General features: G+C 62.2%; 3 protein-coding genes and 2 non-coding genes across 7 annotated transcripts in view; 2 read left to right on the forward strand and 3 right to left on the reverse strand.

Moving 5' to 3' along the window:
• VPS16 (VPS16 core subunit of CORVET and HOPS complexes) overlaps positions 1–5,764 on the forward strand; it is a 31,981-nt gene extending 26,217 nt beyond the window's left edge. The window contains exons 21-24 of the mRNA XM_063157822.1: positions 258–427; positions 878–974; positions 3,291–3,394; positions 4,697–5,764. Coding sequence (XP_063013892.1) covers positions 258–427; positions 878–974; positions 3,291–3,394; positions 4,697–4,802 — 477 coding nt within the window. The 3' untranslated portion in view covers positions 4,803–5,764. The remainder of the gene's footprint in view (positions 1–257; positions 428–877; positions 975–3,290; positions 3,395–4,696) is intronic.
• Positions 5,765–7,013: 1,249 nt separating this feature from the next.
• On the forward strand, positions 7,014–21,174 carry IDH3B (isocitrate dehydrogenase (NAD(+)) 3 non-catalytic subunit beta). Of its 3 annotated transcripts, XM_063157825.1 has the most exons (13): positions 7,014–7,076; positions 7,818–7,898; positions 10,410–10,502; positions 12,308–12,428; positions 12,558–12,618; positions 14,128–14,260; positions 15,801–15,934; positions 17,003–17,105; positions 17,814–17,960; positions 18,056–18,150; positions 18,235–18,295; positions 19,582–19,701; positions 19,744–19,771. In XM_063157825.1, the coding sequence occupies exons 1-12, from the start codon at positions 7,041–7,043 to the stop codon at positions 19,669–19,671; spliced, it is 1,155 nt and encodes a 384-aa protein (XP_063013895.1). In that variant the 5' UTR covers positions 7,014–7,040; the 3' UTR covers positions 19,672–19,701; positions 19,744–19,771. The 3 variants fall into 3 exon arrangements, with proteins under 3 accessions (XP_063013895.1, XP_063013897.1, XP_063013896.1); XM_063157827.1 differs by lacking the exons at positions 19,582–19,701; positions 19,744–19,771 and adding an exon at positions 21,047–21,174; XM_063157826.1 differs by lacking the exon at positions 19,744–19,771 and having other exon boundaries at positions 19,582–19,730.
• A 109-nt stretch (positions 21,175–21,283) lies between these two features.
• NOP56 (NOP56 ribonucleoprotein) lies at positions 21,284–25,802 on the reverse strand. Its single transcript, XM_063157823.1, has 12 exons — positions 25,749–25,802; positions 25,455–25,544; positions 25,105–25,219; positions 24,864–25,025; positions 24,518–24,716; positions 24,081–24,268; positions 23,852–24,003; positions 23,570–23,670; positions 23,251–23,399; positions 22,878–22,999; positions 21,996–22,133; positions 21,284–21,892 (listed from the first exon to the last, which is right to left on the reverse strand). Exons 1-12 carry the CDS (start codon positions 25,749–25,751, stop codon positions 21,656–21,658), a joined length of 1,656 nt encoding a protein of 551 aa, XP_063013893.1. The 5' UTR covers positions 25,752–25,802; the 3' UTR covers positions 21,284–21,655.
• Positions 22,202–22,270, reverse strand: LOC134419168 (small nucleolar RNA SNORD57). The gene has a single exon (XR_010027994.1). It is a non-coding gene; the product is annotated as a small nucleolar RNA SNORD57 (small nucleolar RNA).
• On the reverse strand, positions 23,070–23,141 carry LOC134419169 (small nucleolar RNA SNORD56). The gene has a single exon (XR_010027995.1). It is a non-coding gene; the product is annotated as a small nucleolar RNA SNORD56 (small nucleolar RNA).
• Positions 25,803–26,122: the final 320 nt, after the last annotated feature.

A 26,122-nucleotide genomic window follows, 5' to 3' on the forward strand; every position in this document is an offset into this window, starting at 1 on the left:
TGGGACAGGGACTCTGGGGCTGGGACAGGGGATGTTGAAGCTGGGACAAGGACATCAAGGTTAGATCAGGGACCTCAGGGCTGGGACAGGGACATCGAGGCTGGGACAGGAACCTCAGAATGGGATGGGGACTCTCGAGCTAGGCCAGGGACATCAAGGCTGGGACAGGGACTCTGGGGCTGGGACAGGGAACTCAGGGATGGGTCAGGGACATCGAGGCTGGGCCAGGGACCCCTCAGCTGTCCCCGTGTCCCCAGGCCACCGAGGAGCAGATCAAGCTGCTGCGGCTGCAGCGGCACCTGCAGGAGGAGCTGGACAAGCCCTACCTGGACCTGTCCCTGCACGACACCGTGGCCACCCTCATCCTGGACGGGCACCACAAGCGCGCCGAGCAGCTCTACCGGGACTTCAGGATCCCCGACAAGAGGTGGGGACAGCCCTGGGGGGGCTCAGGGACAGCCCTGGAGGGCTCAGGGACAGCCCTGGGGGATCTGGGGGGCTCAGGGACAGCCCTGGAGGGGTCAGGGACAGCCCTGAAGGGCTCAGGGACAGCCCTGGGGAATCTGAGGGGCTCAGGGACAGCCCTGGGGGAGCTGGGGGCACTCAGGGACAGCCCTGGGGGGGTCAGGGACAGCCCTGGGGGGCTCAGGGACAGCCCTGGGGGCTCAGGGACAGTCCTGGGGGGGGGCAGGGACAGCCCTGGGGGAGCTGGGGCACTCAGGGACAGCCCTGGGGGCTCAGGGACAGCCCTGGGGGGGTCAAGGACAGCCCTGGGGTCTCAGGGACAGCCCTGGGGCAGTCAGGGACAGCCCTGGGGGCTCAGGGACAGCCCTGGGGCAGTCAGGGACAGCCCTGACCCCCTGTGCCCCTGTGCCAGGTACTGGTGGCTGAAGATCAACGCCCTGGCCACCCGCGGGGACTGGGAGGAGATGGAGAAGTTCTCCAAGAGCAAGAAGTCGCCCATTGGGTACCTGGTGAGAGCTTGGGCTGCCTCAGTCACCCCCTCCCTGCCCTCCCATCCTCTTCCTCCCCATTCCAGTTCTCCCACTCCTTCCTCCCCATTCCCCCTCTACCCTCCTCTTCCTCCCCTCTCCAGCTCCACCATCCTCTTCCTCCCCTCCCTGCCCTTCCCACCCTTTTCTTCCCCTCTCCAACCCTCCCGTAATCTTCCTCCTTCTCTAGAGGTCCCGTTCTTCCCATCATCTTCCTCCCTGTTTCAGTTCTCCCATCCCCTTCCACCCCTCTTGAGCTCTCCCATCCTCTTCCTCCCCTCTTTATCTCTTTCCATCCTCTTCCTCCCTTCTCCATCTCTCCCGTTCTCTTCCTCCCCTCCCCAGCTGTACCATCTCCTTCTCTCCTTCTCCCTCTCCCCATCCTCTTCCCTCTCCAACTCTCCCATCCTCTCCCTCTCATCCTCTTCCTCCTCCTCCTTCTCCAGCCCTCCCATCCTCGCCTTCCCATCCTCTTCCTCCCCTTTCCACCACTGCCATCCTCTTCCTCCCTTCTCCATCTTTCTCATTCCCATTCCTGCTCTTTGACCATTTTCCTTCCTTCTCCATCTCCCCATCCTCTTCCTCCTTTCTGCACCCCCATCTTCCTTCTCCAACCCACCCATCCTCTCCCTCTCATCCTCTTCCCTTTTCACCTCCACCATCCTCTTCCTCTTCTCTCCAACCCTCCCATCCTCTTCCTCCCTTCCCCAACCCCCCCATCCTCTTCCTCCCTTCTCCATCTCTCCCATTCTTCCTTCTTCAGCCTTCCCATTCCTGCTCTCCCACTCCTCATCATCCTCTCTCCAGCCCTTCCACTGTTTTCCTCCCTTCTCCATCTCCACCATCCTCTTCCTCCTTCCCCAACCCTCCCATCCTCTTCCTCCCTTCTCCATCTCTCCCATTCCCATCCCATTCCTGCTTTTCCACCATTTTCCTTCCTTCTCCCTCTCCCCATCCTCTTCCTCCCCTCTCCAGCCCCTCCATCCTCCATCCTCCACCTCTCGCTGCTCTTCCTCCCCTCTCGCTGCTCTTCCTCCCCTCTCCCTGCTCTTCCTCCCCTCTCGCTGCCCTTCCTCCCCTCTCCCTACTCTTCCTCACCTCCTCTGCCCTTCCTCCCCTCTCCCTGCTCTTCCTCCCCTCTCCTTGCTCTTCCTCACCCCTCCCTGCTCTTCCTCCTCTCTCCCTGCCCTTCCTCCCCTCTCCCTGCCCTTCCTCCCCTCTCCCTGCTCTTCCTCCCCTCTCCCTGCCCTTCCTCCCCTCTCCCTGCTCTTCCTCCCCTCTCCCTGCTCTTCCTCACCTCTCCCTGCTCTTCCTCCCCTCTCCCTGCTCTTCCTCCCTTCTCCCTGCTCTTCCTCACCTTTCCCTGCTCTTCCTCACCTTTCCTGCTCTTCCTCCCTCTCCCTGCCCTTCCTCCCCTCTCCCTGCTCTTCCTCCCCTCTCCTTGCTCTTCCTCCCCTCTCCTTGCTCTTCCTCACCCCTCCCTGCTCTTCCTCCCCTCTCCCTGCTCTTCCTCCTCTCTCCCTGCTCTTCCTCCCCTCTCCCTGCCCTTCCTCCCCTCTCCCTGCCCTTCCTCCCTCTCCCTGCTCTTCCTCCCCTCTCCCTGCCCTTCCTCCCCTCTCCCTGCCCTTCCTCCCCTCTCCCTGCCCTTCCTCCTCTCTCCCTGCCCTTCCTCCCCTCTCCCTGCCCTTCCTCCCCTCTCCCTGCCCTTCCTCCCCTCTCCCTGCCCTTCCTCCCCTCTCCCTGCTCTTCCTCACCTCTCACTGCCCTTCCTCACCTCTCCCTGCTCTTCCTCCCCTCTCCCTGCTCTTCCTCCCCTCTCCCTGCCCTTCCTCACCTCTCCCTGCTCTTCCTCACCTCTCCCTGCTCTTCCTCCCCTCTCCCTGCCCTTCCTCCCCTCTCCCTGCCCTTCCTCACCCCTCCCTGCTCTTCCTCACCTCTCCCTGCCCTTCCTCCCCTCTCCCTGCTCTTCCTCCCCTCTCCCTGCTCTTCCTCCCCTCTCCCTGCTCTTCCTCCCCTCTCCCTGCCCTTCCTCACCTCTCCTGCTCTTCCTCCCCTCTCCCTGCCCTTCCTCCTCTCTCCCTGCCCTTCCTCCCTCTCCCTGCTCTTCCTCACCCCTCCCTGCCCTTCCTCCTCTCTCCCTGCTCTTCCTCCCCTCTCCCTGCCCTTCCTCCTCTCTCCCTGCCCTTCCTCCCCTCTCCCTGCCCTTCCTCCTCTCTCCCTGCCCTTCCTCCTCTCTCCCTGCCCTTCCTCCTCTCTCCCTGCCCTTCCTCACCCCTCCCTGCTCTTCCTCCCCCCCAGCCCTTCGTGGAGGTGGCGGTGAAGCACCACAACCGCTACGAGGCCAAGAAATACGCGCCGCGAGTGCCGCCCGAGCAGCGCGTCAAGGCCTTCGTCCTCGTGGGGTGCGTGGGGACATCCAGGGACCTGAGGGGACATTCTGGGGGACATCCAGGGACCTGAGGGGACACCCTGTGGGACATCCAGGGACCCGAGGGGACATTCTGGGGGACATCCAGGGACCTGAGGGGACACCCTGTGGGACATCCAGGGACCTGAGGGGACATCCAGGGACCTGAGGGGACATCCTGGGGGACATCCAGGGACCCGAGGGGACATCCTGGGGGACATCCTGGGGATCCTCAGTGGGGGGACATCCAGGGGATGCTCAGGGAGTACATCCAGGGGACCCTTAGGGGGTATCCCGGGGACCCTCAGGGGACATCCAGGGGACCCTCAGTGAGGGGACATGCAGGGGATCCTTGGAGGACATCCTAGGGACACTCGGGGGACATCCTGGGAGCCTCAGGGGACATCCAGGGAATCCTCAGGGGACATCCCTGACATACTCAGGGGGACGTGCAGGGGACTCTTGGGGTGGCAACCAGGGACCCTTGGGGGGGACATCGTGAGGACACTCAGTGGGACATCCAGGGGACCCTCAGGGGGACATCCTGGGGACCCTTGGGGGGACATCTTGGGGACTCTCAGGGGGACATGCACAGGACCTTCAGGGAGACATCCAGGGGATCCTTGGGGGACATCCCAGGGACCCTCAGGGGGACATCCCAGGGACCCTCAGGGGGACATGCAGGGGACTCTTGGGGTGGCATCCGGGGACCCTTGGGGGGGACATCCTGGGGACCTTCAGGGGGACATCCCAGGGACTCTCAGGGTGGACATCCCAGGGATACTTGGGGGGGGGACATCCAGGGGACACTCAGGGGAACATCCCGGGGACCCTGGTGGCGACATCCCAGGGACCCTCAGGGGGACATCTGGGGACCCTGGTGGGGAGATCCCGAGGACATTCAGGGGACATCCAGGAACCCTCGGGAGGGACATCCTGGGGACCTTTGCAGGGACATCCAGGGGATCCTTGTGGGGATGTCCAAGGGACCTTTGTGGGGACATCCAGGGAATCGTCCCAGGGACCCTCAGGGGGACATCCCAGGGACCCTCAGGGGGACATCCCAGGGACCCTCAGGGGGACATGCAGGGGACCCTTGTGGGGACAGGGGACATGGCAGCACGCAGTGGAACTCCCTGTGGGGCAGCAGTGGGGATTTGGGGGTGACCCTGTGGGAGGCTTTGGGACACCGGGAGCTGCCGGGGCAGCGGGACAGCGGTGGGAAGGTGGGGCTGCCCTGTGTCCCCTCTGCGCTGTCCCCTCTGCGCTGTCCCCTCACGGCCGTGTGGTGTCGCAGGGACCTGGAGCAGGCGGCCGAGGCGGGCCGTGGAGCGCAAGAACGAGGCCGAGATGAGCCTGGTGCTGTCCCGCTGCTCCCCCGGCACCGACGGCGCCCTGGCTGAGAGGCTGAACCGCGCCCGGGCACAGCTCCTCAAAAAGTGACGCTGGGGACACGCCGGGGACAGCCCGGGGACACCACCAGGACACTGCAGGGACACGCCAGGGACAGCACAGAGACACCACAGGACACGCCAGGGAGAGCACCAGGGACACCACAGGGACACCGCAGAGACACCCCCATGGATTCCCCCCAGGACACCCCCGTTGACGCCCCCATGGACACTATGGGGATATTCCATGGATACCCCAGGGACACCTCATGGACACCCCGGGGACACTGCATGGACACCCCAAGGACACCCCCAGGGACACACTGCAGGGACACCGCAGGGATACTCCATGGACACCCTGGGGATACCCCCATGGACACCCTGGGGACACACCAGGGACAGTCCATGGACACCCTGGGGACACCCCATGGACACCCCAATGACACCCCCATGGACACCCCCATGGACATCCTGGGGACACCACCAGGGACAGCCCAGGGACACCCCAAGAACAGCCCATGGACACCCCAGGGACACTGCAGGGATGCCCCAAGGACACCCCAGGGACACCCCATGGATATCCCGGGGACACCCCCATGGACAGCCCACGGACACCCTGGGGACACCCTGGGGACACTCCATGGACAATGCCAGGGATACCCCATGGACACCCTGGGGACACCCCAGAGACACCCTATGGGCACCTTGGGGACACCCCAGGGACACCCCATGGACACCCTGGGGACACCACCAGGGATGCCACCAGGGCACCCCAAGGACACCCCAGGGCTACCCCATGGACACCCCCAAGGACACCCTGGGGACACTCCAAGGACACCCCCAGCCCCCCTGGTGTGTCCCTGTCCCCTGGCAGCTGCTCCCGGCCGTGTCCCCTGCTGGATGGGTGGCAGAGGTGGCGCCGCTGGGGACAGCAGGGTCCCCTCCCTGCCTGTTCAATAAAGAGAAGAGCTCTGTGTCCTGTGTCACCAAGGAGGGCTGGGGGGCACTGGGGACACCGGGATGGGTGGCAGGGGACGGGAGGGGACACAGCGGGGTTCAGGAGCGGCTCCAGGGGCCTGGAAGGTCACTGGGTGTCCCCACGGGTCACGTGGGGGGACATTGTCGGGGTCATTGGGGGGGACATTCGGATCCCTGGGGGGACATTGGGGGGACATTGGAGGGGTCCATGGGGACACTGGGGGGATATTGAGGAGGTCCCAGGGGGCACATTGGGGAGACGTTGGGAGGGTGACAGGGGGACATTGTGGGACATTGGGTGTGTCCCAGGGGGTTATTGTGGGACACTGGGGGGGTCCCAGGGGGACACTGGGGGGACATTGAGGGGTCCCAGGGGGCACATTGCGGGGACATAGGAGAGGTTCCAGGGGGTCCCTTGGGGGAATCGTTGGGGGCACATTGTGGGGGGTCCCAGGGGGACACTGGGGGGACATTGAGAAGGTTCCAGGGGGGACACTGGGGGGACATTGGAGAGGTTCCAAGGGGGACACTGGAGAGACATTGTGGGGGTCCCAGGGGGACACTGGGGGGACATTGAGGATGTCCCAGAGGGGACATTGGGGGAGGTCCTTGTAGGTATACTGGGGACTCCCTGGGGGGACATTGGGTGGGTCCCAGGGGGACATTGAGGGGACATTGTAGGGGTCCCAGTGGGACACTGGGGGTGTCCCAGGGGACACTGTGGGACACTGGGGGGTCCCAGGGGGATACTGTGGGACACTGAGGGTGTCTCCGGGAGACACTGTGGGACACTGAGGGTGTCCCAGTGGGACACTGTGGGACACTGAGGGTGTCCCAGTGGGACATTGTGGGACACTGAGGGTGCCCCAGGGGACACTGTGGGACACTGGGGGGTCCCAGTGAGACACTGGGGGTCCCCGGGGGACACTGTGGGACACTGAGGGTGTCCCAGGGGACACTGTGGGACACTGGGGGGTCCCAGTGGGACATTGTGGGACACTGAGGGTGCCCCAGGGGACACTGTGGGACACTGGGGGGACACTGTGGGACACTGGGGGGTCCCCGGGGGACACTGTGGGACACTGAGGGTGCCCCAGGGGACACTGTGGGACACTGGGGTGTCCCAGGGGACACTGTGGGACACTGAGGGGTTCCCGTTCCCGCGCTACCCCGCTCGTCCGCCAGGGGGCGCCACGTGCCCAGCGAGGCCCCGCCCCATGACGTCACTCAGCGCCCCGCCCCCTGCCCGCGGTGCACTCTGGGCTGGCAGCGATGGCGGCGCTCAGCGCGGGCCGGGCGGCGGCGGCGGTGAGGGGGGGACGGGACACGGGCAGCGAGGGGACAGCGGGCTCAGCCGCGGGGACTGAGGGCACGGAACGAGCGGGGACATCGCTCTGGGGGGGGACACCGGGTGTGGGGGCGTCGGGCAGGGTCAGGGGGGTCAAACGGGGTCTGACCTCTTCGTTCTCTGGGCTAGGAGGGGTCAGTGAGGGCTGGGACGGTCTGGGGGGTCCGTGAGGGGTCACTGAGGGGCGTCAGGGAGGGTTGGGGGGGGTCGGAGGGGGTCGCTGAGGGCTGGGAGGGTCCGTGAGGGGTCAGTGAGGGTTGGAGGGGTCAGTGAGGGGTCAGACGGGTCTGAGTGGTTCAAATAGGTCTGGGGGTGTCCGTGAGGGGTCAGATGTGTCCGGGAGGGTCAGTCTGGGTGGTTCAGACGGGTCTCGGGGTTCACATGGGTCGTGGGGTTCAGTCGGGTCTAGGGGCTCGGTGTGGGGCAGAGTGTGAGGTGAGAGCCGGGGGGCTTCACTTTGGGGTGGAGGAGTTTCATGCTGGCTTGTGGGGGTGTCATTTTGGGGGTGGCATTTTTGGCTTGGGGTGGAATTTTGGGGATGGGGGGGGCACCCCCTGATGGGGCTCTCTGACCTGTGGGCATTGGGGATCCCCTCTCTGACCTGTGGGCATTGGGGATCCCCTCTCTGACCTGTGGGCATTGGGGACCCCTCTCTGACCTGTGGGCATTGGGGATCCCCTCTCTGACCTGTTCACCCCCAGGGGCTCCTGCGTGCCCAGAGCCTCGGGGCATGGCGGGCGCTGGGCACCTCGGCCACCCTCCTGCAGCAGGCACAGGCCAAGGTGAGCAGGGGATCTGGGCGTTTGGGGGCACAAAAGAGGCTCAGGGGGGAACTTCTGACCCCCCAGAACCCCCTGAGAGGACGGGGGAGGTTTGGGGAAAGGCCTCAGGGGAGGTTTGGGTGGGATGTTGGCAATTGGGACATTCCTGGGAAGGGCAGTGGGGTGTGACATCCCCTGGGGACGTGGCCGGTGGTGGCCCTGGCGGTGCTGGGGGGGTCTCTGAGGTTTTTCCCAGGCAGAAAATTCCCTGATTCCGTGGGAACATGGCTGAGGGAAGGGCTCAGTGTGACCTTGAGGCGCTGCCCTTCCCTCAGCTCTGCCTGCTGGCATTTCACATTTGTGCCCTGGACATTTGATTCCAGCTTATTTAAAGCTCCTCATTTGTGACTCTCAGCTTTCCTTCCCTCCCTCCTTCCCCGTTCCCTCTGGGGGTTGGAGTTTCCCTGGCATTGCTGGCAGGGAATTCCCTGGGCTGGGATTGGGGGGGTTCCCACAGGGAATTCCAGGCTGGGCAAGGAGGGGAGGGGTGGGTGGGACATCCCAGGAGTGATCAGTGAGGTCCTGTTGTGGTCTGGGCCATGAAAACGGGGCTTGGCAAAATTCCAGGTGCTCCTGAGGGCAGGGAGAAGGAGTGAGGGGATTTAGGAACGCAGGGCTGTGCAGGGATATTGGGGAAAATTGGATATTGGGGAAATTCCTCCTGAAAAGAGAAGTGGGGAGTTGCCAACCTTGGAGAGATCTGGGTGGGATATTGGGGAAATTCCTCTTAAAATGCCTGTCCAAAATTCCAGGAGATCCTGAGGGCAGGAATGAGGGGATTTAGGGACACAGGCTGTGAGTGGATATTGGGGAAATTCCTCCTGAAAAGAGAAGTGGGGAGTCCCCAACCTTGGAGAGATCTGGGTGGGATATTGGGGAAATTCCTCTTAAAATGCCTGTTTAAAATTCCAGGAGGTGCTGAGGGCAGGGATGGGGTGAGGGGATTTAGGAACACCAGGCTGTGCTGGGATATTGGGGAAAATTGGGTATTGGGGAAATTCCTCCTGGAAAGAGCAGGGGAGAGTCCCCATCCCTGGCAAGATTTTGGGGTGGGATATTGGGGAAACTCCTGCTCAAAATGGCTGTCCAAAATTCCATGGGATCCTGAGGGCAGGGAGAAGGAATAAGGGGATTTAGGAACACCAGGCTGTGCTGGGATATGGGGTTGGATATTGGGGAAATTCCTCCTGGAAGGAGAAATGGGGAGACCTCATCCCTTCAGAGATCTGGGTGGGATATTGGGGAAATTCCTGCTTAAAATGCCTGTCCAAAATTCCATGGCATCCTGAGGGCAGGGAGAAGGAATGAGAGGATTTAGGAGCACTGGGGTGTCCCTGGATATTGGGGAAATTCCTCCTGCAAAGAGAAATGGGGAGTCCCCAACCTTGGAGAGATCTGGGGGGGATATTTGGGATATTCCTCCTGAAATGCCTGTCCAGAATTCCCTGGGATCCCGGGGGCAGGGATGGCTGAGGGGATTTAGGAGCCCGGGCTGTGCTGGGAGCTCTCAGCAATCCCTGCAGGATATTGCTGCAGGTGCTGGGCAGGACAGGGCCCCAACGTGGTGTCGGGGGGGGTCACCCCTGGGGGACAGGGACAGGGACAGGGACAGCTCCGTCCTATGCTGGCTCTGGGCCCCTCGGGACAGGGACAGGCACAGGGACAGGGACAGCTCTGTCCTGGGCTGGCTCCAGGTCCCTCAGGACAGGGACAGGGACAGGGACAGCTCCGTCCTGTGCTGGCTTTGGGTCCCTCAGGACAGGGACAGGGACAGGGACAGGACAGTGACAGGGACAGTCACAGCTCTGTCCTGTGCTGGCTCTGGGCCCCTCAGGACAGGGACAGGGACAGGGACAGGGACAGGGACAGGGACAGTCACAGCTCTGTCCTGGGCTGGCTCTGGGCCCCTCAGGACAGGGACAGGGACAGGGACAGGGACAGGGACAGGGACAGGGACAGTCACAGCTCTGTCCTGGGCTGGCTCCGGGCCCCTCAGGACCAGGCTCCAGGGTCTGCAGCACGTCCAGGATGGATTTGGGGAGGGGGCTCAGCCTGGAGAAAAGGGGGGACCAGGGGGGACCCTGTGGCTCTGCCAGGAGGGGACAGCTGGGGACAGGGACAGGACAAAGGGACCCAGGCTGGGCCAGCAGAGCTTTGGGTGTCCCCAAGGGTCCCTTGTGGGGACATTGTGGGGATTTTCCTCCTGTCCAGCCCTGCCCAGCTGTGGAGCCTCCATCCCTGGGGCATTTCCCAGCCCTGTGACACTTGGGGACAACGCTCAGTGGTGGCCTTGGCCCTGCAGGGCTCTCCCAACCCAAACATTCCACGTCCCCAAGTGCCCATCGCTCCGTGTCCCCGTGGGTGTGACGTGGCTCAGGTCCCTGAGGGTCACTTTGTCCCATTTTGGGGTGACCCTGCTGTCCCCTCCCCGGTGCCAGAGGGCTTTGGGGTGACCCCGCTGTGTCCCTGCAGTGCCACAGGGCGGAGGGGACATTCCAGGTGACAATGCTGCCGGGGGACGGCGTGGGCCCGGAGCTCATGCACGCTGTCAAGGAGGTCTTCAAGGTACGGCCTGGCCTGGGGACACCAGCAGCAGCTGGCCCCGAGTGGCCCTGAGTGTCCCCGAGTGTCCCCAAATGTCCCTGGGAGTTCCTCAGTGTCCCTGAGTGTCCCTCAATGTCCTTGTGTGTCCTGGGTGTCCCTGTGTGTCCTGGGTGTCCCTAAATCTCCCTGCATGTTCCTGAGTATCCCCGAGTGTCCCTAAATGTCCCTGCATGTCCCTGTGTGTCACTTATTGTCCCTAAATGTCCCTGTGAGTTCCTCAGTGTCCCTGAGTGTCCCTGTGTGTCCCTGTGTGTCCCTGAGTGTCCCTAAATCTCCCTGCTTGTCCCTGCATGTTCCTGAGTATCCCTGAGTGTCCCTAAATGTCCCTGCCTGTCCCTGTGTGTCACTTAGTGTCCCTAAATGTCCCTGAGTGTCCCTGCATGTCCCTGAGCAATTCTGTGTGTCCCTAAGTGTGTCTCAATGTCCCTGTGTGTTCCTGCCTGTCCCTGAGTGTCCCTAAATGTCCCTGTGTGTCACTGAGTGTCTCTGTATGTCCCTGAGTGTCCCTAAGTGTGTCTAAATGTCCCTGTGAGTTCCTCAGTGTCCCTCAGTGTCCCTGTGTGTCCTGAGTGTCCCTAAATCTCCCTGCTTGTCCCTGCATATTCCTGAGTATCCCTGAGTGTCCCTAAATGTCCCTGCCTGTCCCTTTGTGTCACTTAGTGTCCCTGCCTGTCCCTATGTGTCACTTAGCGTCCCTAAGTGTCCCTAAATGTCCCTCTGTATTCCTGAGTGTCCCTGTGTGTCCCTGCAAGTCCCTGTGTGTCTCTGAGTGTCCCTAAATGTTCCTGCCTGTCCCTGAGTGTCCCTGAGCATCCATGTGTGTCCCTAAGTGTCCCTGTCACTGTGTGCCACTTAGTGTCCCTAAATGTCCCCGAGTGTCCCTGCCTGTCCCTGTGTGTCACTTAGTGTCCCTGAGCCTCCCTAAATGTCCCTTTGTGTCCCTGCGTGTCCCTGCGTGTCCCTGTTTGTCCCTGTGTGTCACTTGGTGTCTCTGTGTCCCCCTGAGCGTCCCTAAATGTCCCTGGTGTCCCTGCCTGTCCCTGCTTGTCCCTGAGTATCCTGCCTGTCCCTGAGTGTCCCTGCTCATCCCTGCCTGTCCCTGTGTGTCACTTAGTGTCCCTGCATGTCCCTGTGTGTCCCTGTGTGTCCCTGCATGTCCCTGTGTGTCCCTGTGTATTCCTGCCCGTCTCTGAGTGTCCCTAAATGTCCCTGACTGTCCCTGTGTGTCCCTGCTTGTCCCTGTGTGTCACTTGGTGTCTCTGTGTCCCCCTGAGTGTCCCTAAATGTCCCTGCCTGTCCCTGCTTGTCCCCAAGTATCCTGCCTGTCCCTGTGTGTCCCTGCATGTCCCTGTGTGTCCCTGTGTGTTCCTGCCCGTCTCTGAGTGTCCCTAAATGTCCCTGAGTGTCCCTGAGTGTCCCACAGGCAGAGGGTGGGTCCCCATTCCTGCAGGGATTTGGGATTTGGGGTAATTCCTCCTCAAAATGGCTCTGCAAGGCAGTGGGGGAATCCCCGTCCCTGGAGGGATTGCCAGCCCTGTGCATGTGACACTTGGGGACATCCCAAGGGTGGCCTTGGCAGTGCTGGGGTCACCTCAGAGGGGTTTCCCAAGGGAAATGTCCCACAGTTCCATCAGTGCCACTGAGGTGACCCCTCCTGTCCCTGAGCCTGGGCCTGGCTGCCTCAGGGCTCCTGTGGTGTCCCCTGTGGTGTCCCCTGTGTGACCGTGGTGGCCCTGTCCCTGTCCCTGTCCCTGTCCCTGTGCCAGGCTGGCAATGTCCCCGTGATCTTTGACGAGCACCACCTGAGCGAGGTGCAGAACACGGCGTCCGAGGAGAAGCTGGACCGGGTGGTGGACTCCATGAAGGAGAGCAAGGTGGCCCTCATTGGTGAGCACCTGGGCAGGGTGGCCTTGTCCCTGTCCTTGTCACCCCTCGTCCCCTCAGGCTGTGCCAGGGGAGGGTTCTGTGGGACACTGGGACAATGCCCCTGTCCTGACCCCGCTCCGTGTCCTGCAGGGAAGATCCACACGCCCATGGAGTACAAGGGAGACCTGGCGTCCTACGACATGAGGCTCAGGTGGGGGAAATTCATTCATTCCTTCATTCATTCCTTCATTCATTCCTTCATTCATTCATTCATTCATTCCTTCATTCCTTCATTCCTTCATTCATTCATTCATTCATTCATTCATTCATTCATTCATTCATTCATTCATTCATTCATTCATTCATTCATTCATTCATTCCTTCATTCATTCATTCATTCATTCATTCATTCATTCATTCATTCATTCATTCATTCATTCATTCATTCATTCATTCATTCATTCATCGTTAATGAGTTAGGGGGCAGAGGAAAAGGCTGAGGGATTCTGTGTGGGCTGGGAAACAAAATTTCAGTGGGACCCTGAGGGGTTCTGCAGGGGGGGTGGCCCCAGTTGTGTCTAGTGGCACTTGGAGGGGACAGTCACTGGGGAAAAAACATTAATTATTGTTATTATTAATGTCATTATTAATTAATGAGTTATTGGGAGGCAAAACTGCTGAGGGAGCATCCCTGGCCAGGAGCTGTCCCTGCTCACCCTGGGGTCCTGCAGAGAGGGGTGACCCCAGGGACTTGCAGGGGACAGTCACTGTGGGTAAAACATTAATTAATGTTATTATTAATGTCATTATTCATTTATGAGTTATTGGGAGGCAAAACTCCATAGCCAAGAGCTGCCCCTGCTGACTCACCCTTTTTCCCTGGAAATTCTGGAGGTGGTGAAGTGGCTTTCAGAATTTGTCACTGGGAGAAACCCTGTTAATTAATAATTAATGAGTTATTGGGAAGCCAAACACCTGAGGGACCGTCCATGGCCAGGAGCTCACCCTGGGGTCCTGCAGAGGGGGTGACCCCGGTTGTGTCCCCTGGCACTTGGAGGGGACAGTCACTGGGAAAAAAAAACATTAATTATTAGTTAATGAGTTATTGGGAGACAAAACTCCATAGCCTGGAGCTGCCCCTGTGCTTCTCTGGAAGTTCTGGAGATGCTGGGGTGGATCCCAGAATCTGTCACTAGGAGAACCCTGTTAATTAATGAGTTATTGGGAGACAAAACTCCATAGCCTGGAGCTGCCCCTGTTAACTCATCCTGCTTCCCTGGAAGTTCTGGAGATGCTGGGGTGGATCCCAGAATTTGTAACTGGGAGAACCCTGTTAATTAATAATTAATGAGTTATTGGGAGACAGAACTCCATAGCCTGGAGCTGCCCCTGTGCTTCTCTGGAAGTTCTGGAGATGCTGGGGTGGATCCCAGAATCTGTCACTGGGAGAACCCTGTTAATTAATAATTAATGAGTTATTGGGAAGCCAAAACCCTGTTAATTACTAATTAATGAGTTATGGGTCCTGAGGGACCATCGGTGTCCAGGAGCTGTCCCTGCTCACCCTGGGACACTGCAGAGGGGGGGTGGCCCTGCCGTGTCCCCAGTGCCCAGAGGGGACGCGGTGACCCCGGAGCAGCCCCGGTGACCCTGTCCCCGTGTCCCCATGATGTCCCCATGATGTCCCCATGATGTCCCCATGATGTCCCCATGTCCCCAGGAGGAAGCTGGACCTGTTTGCCAACGTGGTGCACGTGAAGAGCCTCTCGGGCTACCAGACCCGCCACAACAACCTGGACCTGGTGATCATCCGGGAGCAGACCGAGGGCGAGTACAGCTCCCTGGAGCACGAGGTGGGACATGGGGACAGCCTGGGACAGCTGCAGTGCCACCTGCACAGGAGACAGCTCCAGGGCGTCCTCAGAGTCCCCAGAGGGGCACCAGGGGGTCCTCAGAGTCCCCAAAAGGGCTCCAGGGAGTCCTCAGAGATCCCAAAAGGGCTCCAGGGGGTCCTCAGAGTCACCAAAGGGGCTCCAGGGAGTCCTCAGAGTCACCAAAGGGGCTCCAGGGAGTCCTCAGAGTCCCCAGAGGGGCTCCAGGGAGTCCTCAGAGTCCCCAGAGGGGCTCCAGGGAGTCCTCAGAGATCCCAAAAGGGCTCCAGGGGGTCCTCAGAGTCCCCAAAAGGGCTCCAGGGAGTCCTCAGAGTCACCAAAGGGGCTCCAGGGAGTCCTCAGAGTCCCCAGAGGGGCTCCAGGGAGTCCTCAGAGATCCCAAAAGGGCTCCAGGGAGTCCTCAGAGACCCCAAAAGGGCTCCAGGGAGTCCTCAGAGACCCCAAAGGGGCTCCAGGGAGTCCTCAGAGTCCTAAAGGGGCTCCAGGGGGTCCTCAGAGTCCCCAGAGTGGCACCAGGGAGTCCTCAGAGTCCCCAAAAGGGCTCCAGGGAGTCCTCAGAGTCCCCAGAGGGGCTCCAGGGGGTCCTCAGAGTCCTAAAGGGGCTCCAGGGAGTCCTCAGAGTCCCCAAAGGGGCTCCAGGGAGTCCTCAGAGTCCCCAAAGGGGCTCCAGGGAGTCCTCAGAGTCCCCAGAAGGGCTCCAGGGAGTCCTCAGAGTCCCCAAAGGGGCTCCAGGGGGTCCTCAGAGTCCTAAAGGGGCTCCAGGGAGTCCTCAGGGTCCCCAAAGGGGCTCCAGGGAGTCCTCAGGGTCCCCAAAGGGGCTCCAGGGGGTCCTCAGGGTCCCCAAAGGGGCTCCAGGGGGTCCTCAGAGTCCTAAAGGGGCTCCAGGAGAGCTGGAGAGGAAGGGGAAAAAAGGGGAAAAAATGGGAAAAGGAATGGTTGGGTTTTAGGGATAGGGGTCAGGGATTATTAAACAGGGGATAAGGGATGGAGGGACAGGAGCCAGGGAATGGCTCCCACTGGGAAAGGGGAGATTGGGCTGGGATCTTGGCAAGGAATTGCTGGCTGGGAGGGTGGGCAGGGGCTGGGCTGGAATTGCCAGATTTGCTGTGGCTGCCCCTGGATCCCTGGCAGTGCCCAAGGCCAGGCTGGATCCACCTGGGACAGTGGGAGGTGTCCCTGCCCATGGATGGGGTGGGAATGGATGGGATTTAAGGTCTTTTCCAACCCAAACCATTCCAGGATTCTGGAGCTCTTTTGTTCTGGGAGAGCTGGGAATGTTCCCCTGGAGAAGGGAAAATCCAGGGAATCCTCAGAGTGCCTGCAGGGGCTCCAGGAGAGCTGGAGAGGGACTGGGGACAAGGCCTGCAGGGACAGGAGCCAGGGCTGGGGTGGCCGTGCCCAGGCTGGGTGGCCATGCCCAGGCAGGGTGGCCGTGCCCAGGCTGGGTGGCCATGCCCAGGCAGGGTGGCCGTGCCCACCTGTGACACCCCTGTGTCCCCAGAGTGCCAAGGGGGTGATCGAGTGCCTCAAGATCATCACCAGGGCCAAGTCCCAGCGCATCGCCAAGTTCGCCTTCGACTACGCCACCAAGAAGGGCCGGGCCAAGGTGACAGCTGTGCACAAGGCCAACATCATGTGAGTGCCACTGCCACCCTCAGCCGTGCGCTGTGACCGCAGTGTCACCTGCCAGTGTCACCTGCCAGTGTCACCTGCCAGTGTCACCTGCCAGCGCTCCAGGACACCTGGAGGGACCTGCAGGGGAGGAGAGGGGGAAGGGCTGCAAGGTGGAAATAAAAGATGGGGGTTGGGGCTTGGCAAGGAATTGCTGGCTGGGCTGGAATTGCCAGATTTGCTGTGGCTGCCCCTGGATCCCTGGCAGTGCCCAAGGCCAGGTTGGAGCACCGTGGGACAGTGAGAGGTGTCCCTGCCCATGGGATGGGAATTTTTGGGATTTAAGGTCTTTTCCAACCCAAACCATTCCAGGATTGGGGAGCTCTTTTGCTCTGGCAGAGCTGGGAATGTTCCCCTGGAGAAGGGAAAATCCAGGGAATGCTCAGAGGGCCTGAAGGGGCTCCAGGAGAGCTGGAGAGGGACTGGGGACAAGGCCTGCAGGGACAGGAGCCAGGGAATGGCTCCCACTGGGAAAGGGGAGATTGGGCTGGGATCTTGGCAAGGAATTCCTGGCTGGAATTCCCAGAGAATCTGTGGATCCCTGGCAGTGCCCAAGGCCAGGTTGGACACTGGGGATTGGGGTGAGGGAGATGAGAATTTCCTTGGCATTGGAGTTTTTCCCTCTCTCTGCTCCCAGCCAGGAGTGAGCAGACCCTGCCCTGCTGCTGATCAGATTTATTGATCAATCAGTGCCCAGATATTCCCAGGGCAGCATCTCCATAACAACCCTGTCCCCATGGATTGTGGGATCATTGGCTTGGGGTCATTCCTGCAGAATCCCAAGCTCTGGAATCATTGATGGGAGCCCCTGGACAGCTCCACCTGGGACAAATCCCCTTCCCATCAGGGAGAGGAGGGGGGAAGCAGCATGAGGAGCCCCAAAGGGTGTCCCAGATCCCAATTCCTGCTGGATCCCTGCAGTTCCTGCTGGATCCCTGCAGTTCCTGCTGGATCCCTGCAGTTCCTGCTGGATCCCTGCAGCCTTTGGGATTTCCCTGCTGTCCCCAACCCTTGCTGGTGTTCCCTGTGCAGGAAGCTGGGGGATGGGCTGTTCCTGCAGTGCTGTAAGGAGGTGGCCGAGCTGTACCCCAAGATCAAATTCGACACCATGATCATCGACAACTGCTGCATGCAGGTGAGCCACAGCCCTGAGCGTGTCCCCAGCCCCTGTCCCTGTCCCTGCTCCCTTCCCAACCCTCTCTGAGCAGCTGGAACCTCCAGGCCTTGGCACACCGAGCCCGCCTGGCCCCAGCATTGTCCCCTGTGCCAGGCAGGAACCCCCCCCCAGCATTCCCAGCTCTGTCTCACCTGGGCTCTGGGGCCATCTCAGTGCTGCTCCTGGGGGGGATTTGGGGGGACCTGGATTCCTGCAGCCTCACTGGGGCTGCGTGTGTTTCTATCCCTAAAAATTCCCCTTTAAATCCCTAAAATCTCCCCTTTATATCCCTAATAATTCCCCTTTATATCCCTAAAAATTCCCTTTAAATCCCTAAAAATTCCCCTTTAAATCTCTAAAAATTCCCCTAAAAATCCCTAAAAATTCCCCTTTACATCTCTAAAAATTCCCCTTTATATCCCTAAAAATTCCCCTTTATATCCCTAAAAATCCCCCTTTATATCCCTAAAAACTCCCCTTTAAATCCCTAAAACCTCCCCATCCCTCTCTGCTGCCCCAGGCAGTTCCAAGCATGGAACGATCAGGGTTGGAGACGCCTCAGATCTCACCCAGCCCCGCCACACCCGGGCTGTGCCCCCTGTGCCAGGGCGGGGCTGAGCCTCCCCCCAGCTGTTCCAGCCCTCAGTGCCCCATTCCCATGCCATTCCCATGCCATTCCCATGCCAGCTGGTGCAGAACCCGTACCAGTTTGATGTCCTGGTGATGCCCAACCTGTACGGGAACATCGTGGACAACCTGGCGGCGGGGCTGGTGGGCGGCGCGGGCGTCGTGCCCGGCGAGAGCTACAGCGCCGAGTACGCCGTCTTCGAGATGGTGAGCGGGCACGGGCACCCCCGCGCCACCCCAGGGCGGCACCCCCGAGGCTGGCAGGGTGGCACCGCCCCGTCACCGTGCCCTGTGTCCCACAGGGAGCCCGGCACCCCTTCGCCCAGGCCGTGGGCAGGAACATCGCCAACCCCACGGCCATGCTGCTCTCGGCCTCCAACATGCTGCGGCACCTCAAGTACGTGCCGGGCACCCAGGGGGGGTTTGGGGGGTCTGGGGGGGCTCCTGAGGGGCTGACCCCCTGCTTGCCCCCCTTTTCCAGCCTGGAATACCACTCCAACATGATCTCGGACGCGGTGAAGAAGGTGATCAAAGGTGGAAAAGTGAGTGTGGGACACAGGGTAGGGCTGGTGGTGCCTGGGTCACCTTCTCGGGCTGCTTTCTTCTTCCCAGCTGGAATTTGGGTTCCTCTCCTCTTCCCAGCTGCAATTCGGGTTCCTCTCCTCTCTCCAGCTGCAATTCTGGTTCCTCTCCTCTCTCCAGCTGCAGTTCTGGTTCCTCTCTTCTTCCCAGCTGCAATTCTGGTCCCTCTCCTCTTCCCAGCTGCAATTCTGGTTCCTCTCCTCTTCCCAGCTGGAATTGGGGTTCCTCTTCTCTTCCCAGCTGGAATTGGGGTTCCTCTTCTCTTCCCAGCTGGAATTTGGGTTCCTCTCTTCTCTCCAGCTGCAATTCTGGTTCCTCTCCTCTCTCCAGCCACAATGCCAGGCCCACGGCTGTGTCCAGCCCCTGTGGTCATGTCCTGGCCCAGGAGGGATTTCTGGCAGGGCTGGGGGATCCGCCACGGCCTTGTCTCCATTTGGGTTCTTGGCAGGGACCTTCCACAGCTCCCTTCCCACACCAGGTCCTGGCAGGGCTCTCAGGGATGTTCCACAGCCCCATCTCCACCCCAAATCCTAACAGGGCTCTCAGGGATCTCTCCATGTTTCCATTCCCACCACAGGTCCTGGCAGGGCTCTCAAGGTACATTCCACAGCCCCATTCCCACCCCAGGGCTCTGAGGGACCTGTCCATGTTCCCATTCCCACCCCAGGTCCTGGAAGGACTCTCAGGGATGTTCCACAGCCCCATCTCCACCCCAAATCCTAACAGGGCTCTCAGGAACCTCTCCATTCCCACCCCAGAGCTCTCAGGGATGTTCCACAGCCCCATTCCCACCCGAGCTCTCAGGGATCTGTCCGCCTTCCTGTTCCCACCACAGGTCCTGGCATGGTTCTCAAGGGACATTGCACAGCCTCATCTCCACCCCAAATCCTAAGAGGGCTCTCGGGGATCTCTCCATGTTCCCATTCCCACCACAGGTCCTGGCAGGATTCTCAGGAACCTCTCCATATCCAGATTCCCACCCCAAGGCTCTCAGAAACATTCCACTGACCCATTCCCACCACAGGTCCTGGGAGGACTCTCAGGGATGTTCCACAGCCCCATCTCCACCCCAAATCCTAACAGGGCTCTCAGGATCTCTCCATGTCCCCATTGCCCCCACAGGTCCTGGCAGGGCTGTGGAGGGTCCCTGCTGCCTGTCCCTGCTCTCCTGTCCCTGTCCCAGCCGTTCCCCCGGTGTTCACCAGAGCCTTTCCCCGTTTCTCCCCTCCCTGTGTTGGATTTGCAGGTCCGGACCCGGGACCTGGGCGGTTACTCCACCACCTCCGACTTCGTCAAGTCCGTCATTGACAACCTGCACCCCAACTATGGGGCTTAGGGCCCCCTGCACCCCAACTATGGGGCTCAGGCCCCCCAGCAGCTCCCCCTGCACCCCAACTATGGGGCTGAGGCCCCCAGCAGCTCCCCCTGCACCCCAGCTATGGGGTTTAGCCCCCCCCCCCCCAGACCCCTCCCCAAACCCCTCCCACCCCACAGGGAGGAGCCCCAGGAACCTTCACCCTTCCCCATGCCCACAGGAGGCGGCCAGTGCGGAGTTTGGGGTTTGCTGGGTGGTTCTGGGGGGATGTGGCAGCGCCCCGACATCATTGGCAGCTCCTTGGGACATTGGGACCACCCACCATGGCTCTGGGACCCCCAATTCCCATGGGATCCCCATTAATGGATTATCATTGCTGTGGGACCAGTGGGATTCCCAGATCCCTGTGAGAGCAGGACCTTGGACTGGGGGACCCCATTCCCATGGGATCCCTGACTGTGGGACCCCCATTCCCACGGGATCCCTGACTGTGGGACCCTCCCTTCCCTATGGGGTCATTGTGACTGTTGGACCAGTGGGATTTTTGGGATCTCTGTAAGAATGGCACCTTGGACTGTAAAACCCCATTCCCACGGGATCCCTGACTATGGGACCCTCCCTTTTCCATGGGGTCATTTTGACTTGTTGGACCAGTGGGATTTGTGGGATCCCTGTGAGAATGGAACCTTGGACTGTGGGAGCCCCATCCCCACGGGACCCTTGTAACTGTTGGACCAGTGTGGGATTTTTGTGGGACCCCAGTGCCCCCATTCCCGTGGTGCCCACCTCATGCAGCTTTCAGCAATGCCCAGGGTGAGTTCCCCACCCTGCACCCCCTTGGCAGCTGCTGGCACAGGGTCCCCCTGCCACGGGGTGACCCTGGAACACTCCAGAGCTGGCACAGGGTGGGGGGTGACCCTGTGCCCCCAGTCCATGGGCATTGGGGAGCTGGGAGCCGATCCCCTAACGCTGTGCCCGTGGGCCGGGCCTGGTGCCACCCCGGGCTGTGCCATCGTGTCTGTACTCTGCCATCGTGCTCTGTACTCTGCTTTGCTAATAAAGGGTCCAACGCTTCCCTGCAGCCCTGCCCTGCCCTAGGGGGACCCGGGGCAGCTTTTGGGGTGCTGAGCTGGGGGGGCAATGCTGCCCTGCCCTGCCCTGGGGGGACCCGGGGCTGCTGAGCTGGGGGGCCCTGCTGGAAGCAGAGCCCGCACCGGACTCTGGGGCACAGGGCTCAGCAGCCCCTCCACGTGTCCCCAAGGCACAGGACAGCTTTGGGGGTGCAGAGGGCTCCAGGGAGCCCAAGCCCCAGCGCCACAGCCCACCCTGGGGCCGGGGGGACCCCGATTCTGCAGGTCCCCCGTCGGTGCCCCCCTAACCTCCGGTCTCCTTGCAGGTGCGCACGGCGGACATGGGGGGCTACTCCACCTCCATGGATTTCACCCAGGCCGTGATAGATGCCCTGGAGGTGCAGTGACCTCAGCCCCGCCCCTGGCGACTCCAATAAAGTGGCCTCAGGTGTGACCTTGCTGCTGTCAGTGTCCCCAGGGCCGGGCAGGCTGCTGGTGACAGGGTGACCCCCGTGGGGACAGCCTGGGCACCCCCTGCCAGCCACGGAGCACGACAGGAGGGATCAGCAACAACCTCAGCCCTTTATTGGGGTGTGGGCAGCCCTGCACTGCATGGGCATGGGGACACGGCCTGGGGACAGCCCCACACGGCCCCATGTCCCCAAGGAGGGGACACAGACACGGCCTGGGGACAGCCCCACAGCCCAGGCCCCAGGGAAGGGACAGGGGTTGGAAGCTCCACTCGGTAAGGCACAGTCCAGGGGCTGCTGCTGGCCACAGGGACTCACCCAGACCACCAGGGGCTGTGACCCGTTCCAGGTGGCCACGGTGGCACAGGACACAGCTGGGGCCACCAGGGGAGCAGGGGAGTGGCCACTCCTGGCTCCTGCCTGTCCATCAGTCTGTCAGTCCATGTGCTGACTGATCTCTGCTCCCTAATCCTCCTCTGAGTCCTGAGCCACTGCCTTCTTCTTCTTCTTCTTTTTCTTCTTCTTTTCCTCCTCCTCCTCCTCCTCAGGCTCTACCACGATTTTCCTTTTCTTCTTGGGTGATGGCTCCTCCTCTTCCTCCTCCTCCACCCCGTTCTCCTCGGGCTCTGCCTCTGCTTCTGACTCCTCTGGCTGCTGCTGCTTCTTCTTTTTCTTCTTCTTCTTGGCGCCCACGTCGTTCTCCTGTGGGGAGGGGAGCCCCCCATCAGCTCTGAGCCCATCCTCCCCTCCTGGGGCACAGAGACCCCTCCAGGACCCCTCAAAGGGTCTCAGCCCCTCCCCTCACCTCTGTCTCCATCACCGAGTTCTCTGCTGCCTCCTCAGCAGCTGCTGCCAGCGCCTCCAGCCGCCGCTTCTCCCTCTTCTTCCTCTTCTTCTCCTTCTTCTCCTGCCTCCTCTTCACCTCAGCCACCACCTCGCTGGCCTGGGGACACGCAGGGGACGTGAGCCAGGGCAGGGTCCCGGGGTTTGTCCCCACACCCGGCCCCGGTCGGATCAGACTCATTAAATCAGTCTTTGGCCTCCACAGCGGGTCAGGATGGCACAGTGACATCACCTCCGACAGGGCCCTCACCTTCATCTTCATCCCCCCAGCTCCTCAGCATTGTCTGCATCACCAGAGCATCTCACCATTGCCTTCATCCCCCCCAGCATCACCTTCATCACCACAGGATCTCTGCTTCATCCCTCCAGCAACACCCTTACCACCACAGCATCTCACCATCACCTTATCACCCCAGCACCTCACCTTCACTTCATCCCTCCAGCATCTCACCATCACCTTCATCACCACAGGATCTCACCATTATCACCCCAGCACCTCACCATCATCTTCATCACCTCCACCACCACCTTCCACCATTCCAGCACCTCCACCCCCTTTACACCTCCCATTCCCAATCTCCATCCTCTGGTACCTCATTGCTGCCATCTTTATCTCCCAGAAGGCCTCACCTCCATCATCTTCATCGCCCCAACACCTTCATCATTTTCATCTCAGCACCTCACCTCCGTCACTTCCTTCACTCTTCCTGCACCTCACCTCCATCTTCATTCCCCTGGCACCTCACCCTCTTCATCTCCCCCAAGACCTCACCTCCTCCTCCATCTGTCCCACAGCCTCCATTTGTCACCCTCACCCCTCTTCTTCATCCCTCACCATCCTCACCTCCACCACGGCCTCCTTCATCACCTCCAGGTTCTTGCGGGGCGGCTCCCCGGTCTCGTAGAAGGCCAGGCGCTCCTCCACCTGCTCCCGCAGCTTGTCCCCAAAGACACTGGTGGGGACCTCTGTGGGGAGGGCACGGGGGGGCTCAGCACCGACCCTGCACCCCCAAACCCCCCGAGAGCCCCCCGCGCTCTGCTCAGCCCACAGGAGTCACCATTCACCGGGGTGAGATGCTGTTGACGAAAAATGTTCCCATCATGGCAGAGCGGCCCCGAATGCCCTGAGCGCCCTCCTGTGCCCACCTGGCACCGAGTGACAGTGCCCACCGTGACAGTGCCCACCCTGTTCGTGCCCCCCAAACCCCCCAGCGCACCTGAGAAGCAGTCGATGCGCGAGGCGATGGTGCACTTGTTGGCCAGGTATCGCGAGATCCGCCCCTTGTTCTTGGCGGCGGCGCGCCCGATGAAGGTGGAGTGGAAGATGAGGCCGTACTTGGGGGTGTTCCCCCGCGTCTTCAGCGCCCTGCGAGTGCCCAGGGAGGGGTCAGGACCCCCGAGTGCCACCCCCACCCCGGACAGCCCCTCCCCAGCCCGCCGTGCTCCGGGGGTCGCTCAGACTGGGGCCGGCTGCTCACCCCCGGCGGGTCACGGCCGCTGCCCCTCGGCCGCCATCACCGCGACCGCCCCGGGTACCTGAACAGGGCCTTCTCCGCCCCCAGGATCTGCACCGTCGATGCCGGGTACTTGGCCAGGTTGGTCAGGCTGCCAGCGTGCGAGATGAGGCGGGCACCCACCTGGGGGACGGCACAGGGGGGGTTACAGGGGGCTCTGAACCCCCCGAGGGCACAGGGAGTCCCCCCAGGCTGGGATCAGCAGTGGAAGTGTCAGCAGCACAACTCAGTGGATTGACAGATTCACTCTGACATCATCTCCAAGCCGGGGAGGTGACAGGGGGGGCACTCTGGGGACACTCACCACCTCCCCGATGAGGGCGGACAGGCTGGGGGCCACCTGGCTCATCTTGGAGCGCAGGTACTCCTGCAGCCCCTTGCGGTAGTCGGACAGCGAGATGACGCGGCGCGAGAAGCTCTCGATGTTGATGAGGTCCAGGGGAGAGATGTCCATGCCTGGCGGTGGCACGGGGTCAGTGGCAGCGCTGGGCACCTGGCCAGGCCCCCCCGGTGCCCCTGAGAGCCTTTCTCACCCATGGAGGAGCGGGAGGCCTCCAGGATGGCCTGGGCCTTGGCGCTGTCCATGACGATCTCCTCCAGCCCCTCGAGGCTCTCCTCGCTCAGCTCGCGGCGGTTCCCGATGAATTTGGCCACCCGGCAGTACATGGAGTTCTCGGGCACGATCTTGATCAGCTCGGGGAAGTGATACCCGTACCACTCCCTGCGGGGACAGCACACGGTCACCGCTGCCACCCAGGCCCAGCCGGCTCCGCGTGTCCCCACCACGTCCCCAATGTCCCCCCTGGTCCACGCCGTGGCCCTGAGGCCCGGCCAGTGTCCCCTGGGGAGCTGCTGTCCCTCCCCGGTCTGTACAGGCGGCCGGAGCAGCAGCGGCTGCCTGTGGTAAGCATGGGGAGGGGAAAGGGGACCCCCAAACCCTTCAAACCCCCCAAAACCCATCCCCACCGACCGGACACGCATGGAGAAGGTGTTGATGTCCTTGTCCAGCTGGTCCAGCAGGCTGATGGACTGGATGATCATGTTGTCCACCCGGTGCACGTTGAACTTCACCTTGGCCCGGGAGTAGCTGTGGCCGAGCCCCAGCTGGGCCTTGGCCGCCGACTGCGCCGTGAGGCCCCGGACCAGCGCCGGGAAGTGCAGCCGGATCCCTGCGGGGACACGGGGGGCAACGGTGCCACCACAGGTGCCACCACGTGCACCCCAGGGACACCTCACAGCCACAGCACCGCGTCCCCCCGCTCCTTACCCCTCCCAGCACCCCAGAAACGTCCCCTGTGCCCTCTGTCCCCTCTCACCTCGCATGAGCTCGGCCACGACGCCCCCGGTCTGGCACTGCACCCCCAGCTCCTCCAGCACGGCCGCGCCCATCTTGGCATCGCCCACCCCCAGCAGCACCTTCTTCCTCTTGGGGGGCAGCGCCGTGTCCAGCAGCAGCCGCAGGTCCTCGTGCAGGACTCCTGCGGGACAGGGGGGGCTCAGCGCGGTCCCCGCGGTACGGGGGGGCGCTCCCGGTGTCCCCGGCCCCGCCGCGCTCACCCTCGGACACGGCGTTCATGTTCTCCAGCGCGCTCTGCGCCGAGCGGAACGGCGAGAACGCCACGAGCTTCACCACATTGTGGAACTTGCCCAGCGTGAGGACGCTCTCCTCCACCTGCAACCGGGGGCAACCGGGACGGGGGCTCCGGTCACACCGGGCACGGGGAACGGCCCCGGCACCGCCACCCCCCCGCCGGTTCCCCCCCGCCTCCCCGGTCCTTCCGCCTCTCTCCATCCCCGCTCCCGGTGTGTCCTCTCCTGGCCCCCCCGTCCTCGATACCCGTTCCCGCCTCCCCCCGCCGTTCCCGCCTCTCCCCTCCCGTTCCTCCCCGCTCCCGCCGTTGCGGTACCTGCGGCAGCAGCATGCCGATCTCCTCCACCTCCCGCACGGCGAACAGCGCGTACCCGGCCGCATGTTCGAACAGCACGTGCAGCAGCACCTGCGGCACCGAGGGCTCCGCTCACCGGGGGCGGCACCGGCGCCACGCTCCCGCCCATCCCCGCGCCCGGCCCGGCCCGGCCCGATGCGGCTCCCCCGGCCTCCCGCCGGTCCCGGCGCGTCCCGATACGGTCGGAGGGAGCTCCTGGGTCCCTCCCCACGCCCGATGGCGGCGGATGCGGCCCGGGCCCGTCCCCTCACTCACCATCGTCCTCCCGCCGCTGCCGCCGTCCGGAACTGACGCGCTCTCCCCGCCGGAAGCCCGTCTCCTCCCTCCTCCACCAATCAGCGCCCACTGCGCCGCTCCCTCCGCCAATCACCGCAAGCCGCCCTCAATGGACCCGCCCCGCAGCCAATCAGGCAGAGGAGGGACTAACCCCGCCCCCTCAGCTGCGCCTGCCAATCAGAGCCGGGAGGGGGCGTTCCCTCCCGCCTTTTCCTGCGCGCCAACCAATGGCAGCCTCGCGCGCGAGCCCCTGCCCCGCCCCTTCCCGCGCTGCTCGGTGCGCGCGCGGCCGCACGTGGCGGGAGCCGCCCCCCCACAATGTCCCCGCGGTGCGACCCCCGGACCCCCAATGG

Source organism: Melospiza melodia, chromosome 5 (assembly GCF_035770615.1).
Source record: "Melospiza melodia melodia isolate bMelMel2 chromosome 5, bMelMel2.pri, whole genome shotgun sequence".
In the NCBI taxonomy this organism is placed as follows: domain Eukaryota; kingdom Metazoa; phylum Chordata; class Aves; order Passeriformes; family Passerellidae; genus Melospiza; species Melospiza melodia.